Source organism: Vitis riparia, chromosome 1 (assembly GCF_004353265.1).
Source record: "Vitis riparia cultivar Riparia Gloire de Montpellier isolate 1030 chromosome 1, EGFV_Vit.rip_1.0, whole genome shotgun sequence".
Lineage (NCBI taxonomy): Eukaryota > Viridiplantae > Streptophyta > Magnoliopsida > Vitales > Vitaceae > Vitis > Vitis riparia.
Genome location: NC_048431.1, coordinates 22,346,234 through 22,354,139, shown reverse-complemented (window position 1 = coordinate 22,354,139; position 7,906 = coordinate 22,346,234). Strand labels below are relative to the sequence as shown.

At 33.0% G+C, this 7,906-nt stretch overlaps 1 protein-coding gene across 1 annotated transcript; it reads left to right on the top strand.

The window, feature by feature from the left end:
- The first annotated feature begins 4,303 nt into the window (after positions 1 to 4,303).
- Positions 4,304 to 6,800, top strand: LOC117923562 (4-coumarate--CoA ligase-like 1). The gene is made up of 6 exons (XM_034841911.1): positions 4,304 to 4,741; positions 4,931 to 5,512; positions 5,592 to 5,790; positions 5,910 to 6,055; positions 6,176 to 6,243; positions 6,364 to 6,800. The coding sequence occupies exons 1-6, from the start codon at positions 4,319 to 4,321 to the stop codon at positions 6,611 to 6,613; spliced, it is 1,668 nt and encodes a 555-aa protein (XP_034697802.1). The 5' UTR covers positions 4,304 to 4,318; the 3' UTR covers positions 6,614 to 6,800.
- The last annotated feature ends 1,106 nt before the right edge of the window (positions 6,801 to 7,906 follow it).

The following is a 7,906-nucleotide window of genomic DNA, read 5'->3' as shown; positions in this document are numbered from 1 at the left end:
TTTCACGTGTTTATAATATGTTTTAAAATAAATAGTTATATTTATAAGAAAATAATAAAGATGTTTTTGTTAAAATGAGACAGAAAAAAATGATAAAGGGTTAGATTTTCAAAATTAGGTTTTTTTTTATCTAATAACCCTTGATTTGATTTATTTTATTTTAATTTTTTTTGGTCAAGTTTCCAAGCCCAAGTCAAGCCTAGGCTTGGGTTTAGAATTGGGTCGGGGTCTATGTTTAAGGCCCAAGAGACTTTTGAGCCTTGGCATCAAGTCGGGGGCTATGTTTAGGCAATTGACCTAAAAACAGAAAATTTGGTAGGAAATTTGAAAAACCAGTCACTAATTCCAAGAAATTTGGGCTCTAAGTTTTCAAAAAGTAGAAAAGTTTTTCTATCTGAGAAGACATGGACATGGCCCACCAAATTTTCTCATCTCAAATCCCCCTCTCCATTCACACTTCAAAAATACTTATTTTTTAGACCTTTTTTTTTTTTTTTCTAAATAATATAATTTTAAAAAAAAATTATATTAAACACAAATTATAACAAGATTCTATACTTTTTATGTCGTATGACATCTCTTGCACTTTTGTAGTGTGCCACATCACTTTTTCTTATGCATAAAAGTAGATTTTAAAGTGCAAAAAGTAATTAAAAATGCAATCCTATAATTAAAAATAATTTGAAATTATTTTAGAATTTATTTATTTTATCTTAAAAAATCAATTATTCATCCAAAATTTTACACACCCATCCTGAAATTCATTTAGGTCATGATTTCCAAGGTGTACAATCATTGCATAAGATTATAAAAGCCCAACTTTAAGTCCCATCCTAATTATGTAACAAGAAAATTATAATTCTAATAGTAAAAGTGTAACTTTATGGTCTTCGGAATTTTTTTCGATCACGCGTCTATATATTAACATTAATCGTACATATGTGCTATCTATTATTAGCTTATTAAAAATGATCAATTAAGTTGTTCAATTTGTTAGGCTTTTTAGGTATCTTTTAAATAGTATGAGTTTTGTAATGTATAGAAACTATATATATAAGATTATGGTCTCCGTAGAAAAAAATACATTATTATTTTACTCATATCTCATCATTGAGTGAATTCAATTTCTTTGTAATAAATTGTTTTAACGTGAAAAAATAAAAAACCTTATTACTGTATTTTAATGAATATCGATTCTAATAGATATAGGTTTTCGAGTGCAAACACCCGTATGCTCGAGAATATGGTTCCATTACTCGAGAATATGAACCTCCCAATTACATGAGGCTCGTATTCTCGAGAACACGACTAGAGAATCTTTTTTATTTAAACGATTATGTCCAAAAAGTGACGCATATTGTTTTAATTAATTTATACAAGGTGAAAAAGAATATTTTTTTTCAATCAAAGCACTGATATATCTTCTTATCAATTTTCTTGATGATTTAGTACGAGATCAGTATCAATTTTCTAACACATGCAAGAAGAAATTATCTCAACAAAGAAAAAAAGATATATACCTTACCATAATAGATAATACTTTTTTATTTAATATAAAATTTTAAAAAATTATCTACATTTCCTTTTGGTTAGAAAGATGGATGAAAATTCCAAGTCATAGAAAGACCAAAAAGAAACAACATTCAAAGTTCAAGCCACCCCTATGGCCCATATCCTTTTGATATGTACAACATCCGGACAAAAATTGAAAAAGAGGATAAATAATTCAAAAGTTGAGGGGACTCAAAAGAAGGGAAAAAAAAAAGAAAAAAAAAAAAAGAAAGAAAAAGAGGGTATGATTTGAATGGGCGCACGGGCCATCTGGGAGTTTGCTTTTGACTAGAAACCTGGCCTCATTCGCCAACAAGATTACCAATCTTTCTGCCCGTATCCCCAGGAGTTGACGCCATTATTAGCCTTCAAACCCTTGGCTTAAAACCTAATCATCTTCAAAACTACTAACGTGCTATCCAAGGTTCCTGTGATTTTGTTGAGATGCCAACGATCTCCCTCGGTGTTTTTGGTCACAGCTTGTTTCAAAATAATTTTAAAAAGCGTTTTTATTTTAAAAAGTGTTTTCTAATAGTGTTTTTGATAATATATTGTATAGGTACAAAAATAATTTTAATAATAATAAATTACTAAAAATGATATTTAATAAAAAAAGAAAATATTATAATAAATCAAAAACTTTTATTACAATATATATATAAACATTTATATTATTAAAAAAACTTAAAAAAAAAAAATCATTTTTATGAAAGGGAAGTAAAAGAAGAAGATGAGAGTGAGAAGGAAAAAGAGTAAGAGGGAAATGGAGGATAGTGGGAAAATGTATTTTAGGAATATATGAAAATTTTTGAGGTGTTTTTTTTTTAGAGAAATGTTTGCATAGTGATTCTCTAAAAAACAATTCAAGCGTTTTCTTTTTCTAAATTTTCAAAATAATTTTTTAAATATTATCAAACACTTAGAATACATTTGATAGTGATTTTAGAAAGTATATTTAACATTTTTAATACTTAAAATTTTTTATCTCTAAAGTATTAAAAATACAATAAATACTTCCTAAAATTACTACCAATCATACTCTTATTTTTTTTAACCTAAAAACGATTTTCAGTGTTTTTAGGATTAGAAACACTTTTGAAAAACACTATCAAACGGGTTCTAAGATTGTGTTTGAGAGTTTTATAAAGCGTTTCTAATATTTCTAACACTTTAATGATAAAAATTTTTAAATATTAGAAATATTAAAAATGTTTTATAGAATCACTATCAAACGGACTCTAATTCTTCTTCCTAATAACACATTCGAAGAAAACATTTTTATTAAAAATACTTTAAATAGAAATGCTTTCAAATACATTCTTAGTCATATAATTTTTGTATTATATATATATATATATTAAAGTGATCGATTTTTAGTATGTAAAACCGTAAATTTGGTGTGTGCTTGTCTATTTTTTTAAGTGTGTTATTACTCTCTAAGGATTTACTTATGAAAAATTTTCAAGTGGAGAAACTTATAGAAGAAAAATAATACTTAAAGAAAAAAAAAGATTTAAAATTAATTGTAAAATTTTAATTGGCATAATATTTGTTAAATTTTTTAGGATAGTGTAGGGTTTGGGCTAGGAATTAAAATTTTAATTTGATTATATATATATATTTATTTATTTATTTATAAACACAATTTTATATTTAAGTAAAACTAAGTTAACAATTTTGACTTAATATTTAAAGTTATTTTTAATTTTAAGTTGTGATATTAACTTATCATTTTTTAAAATCTGAAATTAATATAAATTAAATAATCATTAAATCACTTTAAACTATTGATAGTGTTTGGAATGGTTTTTTCATGCAAGGGAGGATTTTGTGTATGAAAAAAAAATGGTTGAGCCCAATTCTATACTTGGATGGGGAAACAAAACACCAAATCACCAAGTGCCTACCTTCAACCTCTATCTCCTGGCCCATTGGGCTTCATGTTTGGTTTGCATAGTGGAAACCGTGTGGGAAATTGAAAATAAACGAAAAGCAAAAAAAAAATGCAAATAGTTAAAATTTTAAATTTCCTTTTTCTTTTCCCTTCTATTTTTCATGATCCAAGAGGCGTTAGGAAAATGACCAAAAATTATTTTTTTGTCTTTACTTTTCCTCCAACTTCCTAGGATCCAAACACAGGTGGATAACAAGTGAGTTGGATTGGGTTTTTCTGCCAGTGGCCAAGGCTTGGAAGCCTCGGCCCATAGTTGAGCCTCAATTTGCAGCCTGACCTTAATATCCAATCTTCAGAAAATGAAAATAAAGAAGAAAAGATTACAAATAACATAATTTTCTGTTTCAAGAGGTTCTCTGCAAGGAAATCCTTAGATTTTCAATGGAAGAGGAGGCCAAGGGGATCCTAGAAACAAATTGCTTAGTAATGGGAATTTTCCCTTCCCTAAAAATCAACTGATCATAGTGATCGTTTGGGCATGATATGACCAAACAGGAAAGGGTTCCACACTTTTCTTCCTTCTCATTTGACAAATAACCATCTTAATTTCGTTCTTTACCTAAAAAATGAAGGGTCTGCAGTTAATTTTAGATTTGTTTTTGATTTCGAAGTGGATGATAGAAAGAATGCAGTTGGCTGTGACTGTCATATGACCCAACAAACTCCCACCTGCAAACCCCATGGCAATCTAACCCTCACCAATCTCTCAATAACTCTCTAATTCCATGCACAACCCATGTTCGGAAATTTACAAACACCCTCATTTCCTATAAAGCTGAGCTCCATCTTCCCCTGCCATCTCACATATCCAACATGGGAACTCACCTCCAAGCTTCTGCTCAAGATAATGAGCACATTTTCAGGAGCCAGCATCAAGCAGTTCCAGTGCCAGATAACATGACACTGCCGGACTTTGTGCTTCAGGATGCTGAATTGTATGCTGAAAAGGTGGCATTTGTGGAGGCTGTGACAGGGAAGGAGTATACTTATGGTGAAGTTGTCAGAGATGTAAGGAGGTTTGCTAAGGCCTTGAGGTCAATTGGGCTGAGGAAGGGGAGAGTGGTGGTTGTTGTACTGCCAAATGTGGCTGAGTACGCCATCGTCGCGCTGGGAATAATGGCCGCTGGCGGCGTGTTTTCAGGCTCAAACCCAGCTGGGCATGCTTCAGAGATTAAGAAGCAGGTGGAGGCTGCTGATGCCAAGCTTGTTGTCACAAATGGGGCCATGTATGAGAAGGTGAGCATGAATTTTACTACAGCTTTCTATGGCATGGTTTTAAGCCTAGAAATATGACCATATTTGATGCTGTTTGGTTTCCAAGAAACATAGGAAAAGGAAAAAAAACTCAGGTACTAAAAAGAATTGTCATTTGGGTGGATTTGGAGTAATGACTCATTCTAATACTTATTGTGATGAGACCAACAGGTGAAAAGCCTGGAGCTACCAGTAATTGTGATGGGGGAAGAACATGTTGCAGGCGCCATAAACTGGGGTGAGCTGCTTGAAGCAGCAGACCGGGCAAACACCGATACAATCAGCGAGGATGTGCACCAGAATGATCTATGTGCCCTCCCATTCTCATCAGGGACTACAGGAATTTCAAAGGGAGTAATGCTCACTCACCGGAATCTGGTAGCTAACCTCTGCTCCACCCTCTTCAGTGTTGGGCCAGAGATGGTGGGACAAATCACTATTCTAGGCCTAATGCCATTCTTTCACATATATGGAATCACTGGAATATGCTGTGCCACACTTAGGAACAAGGGGAAGGTAGTGGTGATTGGGAGGTATGAGCTTAGAACTTTTCTGAATGCATTGATCACACATGAGATCACATTTGCCCCAATTGTGCCGCCAATCATTTTGGCATTGGTTAAGAATCCGATCGTGGAGGAGTTTGATCTCAGCAGGCTCAAGCTTAGGGCAGTCATGACTGCTGCAGCTCCCCTGGCACCTGAGCTCCTCTCTGCCTTTGAGAAGAAGTTCCCTAGTGTCCAAGTCCAAGAGGTGAGCAGAGAGTCTTCTTTCAAGATGGCTTTTCAGATGAGATGGTGTGTTTTTATACTGATCTTCTTGGCACTTTTAGGCATATGGACTGACTGAGCACAGCTGCATTACACTTACTCATGGAGACCCCACTAAAGGCCATGCCACTGCTAAGAAAAACTCAGTTGGGTTCATCCTTCCCAACATGGAGCTCAAGTTCATCGATCCTGAAACCGGTATCTCCCTCCCCAAGAACACCCCTGGTGAAATCTGTGTTAGAAGCCAATGTGTAATGCAAGGTACACAAAAATGATACTAATTGCAGCATACAGAATTGCATTCCATTTTAGGCTGCAGTACTCTTTTTTCTTTTTCTTTTTTCTTTTTAAGTAATGGCAGACTCTTGACAACCTTGCAGGCTACTATAAGAACGAGGAGGAGACAGCTCGAACAATTGACAACAATGGATGGCTCCATACTGGCGACATTGGCTACATAGACGATGATGGGGACGTCTTTGTGGTTGATCGCATCAAAGAGTTGATCAAGTACAAAGGCTTCCAAGTAAGTAGTAGTTTAATATAGTATCAGAGCTATACTTAACTACAGGTCTCAAGTTTTAGAGACCCTTTAACTTATAGCGGACAAAGAGGAAAGACCCAAGTCATTGTTTTCGATTTGCAGGTAGCTCCTGCTGAGCTAGAGGCCATCCTTATAAGTCACCCTTCAGTTGAAGACACTGCTGTTGTATCGTAAGCAATATAACCACCATAATTGTTCTTGGATCCATTGAAAAACAGGAAGCAAGGTGTTTGATCTTTTATATATATATATATATATATATTTATACATTTTTTTGGTGGGATTTGCAGACTGCCTGATGAAGAGGCAGGGGAGATTCCAGCAGCATGTGTAGTGCTCAACCCAGACGCAAAAGAGACAGAGGAAGAAATTGTGAAGTATGTTGCCTCTAATGTGGCACAGTATAAGAGAGTGAGGGTGGTGCACTTTGTGGAGACTATCCCAAAATCACCATCTGGGAAAATTATGAGAAGGCTTCTTAGAGAAAAGATGCTAGAAAAAATGAAGAACGGCACCAAATCTGGTGCTATATTACCCTAATAACATAACTGATAACACTAGTATTTTCTAGCTTCAACCACTAGTGCTATGGGACATGAGCCATGATGGGTTATGGGCCATGGGCCATGATCACAACTCTGTACTGGTCCAAACTTAATCCATATTTTCTATGATAAGAACTTAGCTACAATGCAATCCAAGAAATTGGCTGAGCTTTGATTTGATATTATCATCAGAGTGTCGAGTGGACCCAACTCCACTGCAAAAGAGGATGAGGATACTGGCAGACTCATCTAAATGCACATTGTATCTCTTGAAATAGCAAAAGTACTCATGGATGGAAATGACATCTCAGACCTTGTTGGTAGCTATTTTTCCAAATAGTTTTTTTTTTTTTCCTTACAACCAAACACAATTTTCTCACTAAAGAAAAACATTTGCCAAACTTTCCATAGGAAACATTTCTTTTAAGCAGTGACTAAAAAATTAAAAAAATATTCTAAAAATTTTTACATTATACTTAAGTATACAATTCCTTCGTAGAGAATATTTAAAAGGATTATTTGACTAAAGGGTCCGTGAAAACCCAATTTTTTGAAATTTAATTCTATCTTTTTTGACTCATTTTGATAAAAATACCCTTACTATTTACTTATAAAAATAATATTTTATTTGAAAACTTATGTGTTAATACTTAAAATAATAAAGGATATTTATGTCAAAAATGAATTATTTTTTCAATAATAAAAGACGATCTTTAAAAATGGTAAAACTTTTAGCTACTTCCGGATATCTCACATCCGGAACATTGGTCGGATAGAATTCCGGATGTGAAATATCCAGACTACTATTTTCTAATAATTAAAATAATAATAATAAAAGATATTAAATGTTTTAAAACCATTTAAAGAGTAAAACAATCATTGCTTCTACCTCGAAACTAATCAATACGAAAATCATAGAACTTATCCCATTTTTGGACTTAATCAATATTGTCAACCCATCTTTAGTGATTTTTAGTTATCTTTTACTTGTCTATTTATATCCCGTTGCATGATTAACACCCTTTTAAGGATGAGACAGTCATCAACCACCATGCCTTAATTTAATAAAAAATTGTCGAATCAAACTCATATTTCTTCATTTATATGACTAGATGTTTGTTTTTTTCTATAAATTCATACTCAATACAAAACAAAACAAAACCAAATTTAAAATAAAGTAGGTGTATGGTAAGATTAATTAATAATTGTGATTTTAATATATGGGCTTAGCCCTAAACTATGCGATCCACTACAAATCGCACTTGCTTTCATTTTTTTTTTTTTTGGA

Bases quoted from the DNA above. Each gene is read 5' to 3' on its own strand.
- LOC117923562 (XM_034841911.1), top strand. From the start codon at position 4,319: ATGGGAACTCACCTCCAAGCTTCTGCTCAAGATAATGAGCACATTTTC. The intron at 4,742-4,930 runs GTGAGCATGAAT...TGAGACCAACAG, and splicing joins ATGGGGCCATGTATGAGAAG to GTGAAAAGCCTGGAGCTACC. The intron at 5,791-5,909 runs GTACACAAAAAT...ACAACCTTGCAG, and splicing joins AAGCCAATGTGTAATGCAAG to GCTACTATAAGAACGAGGAG.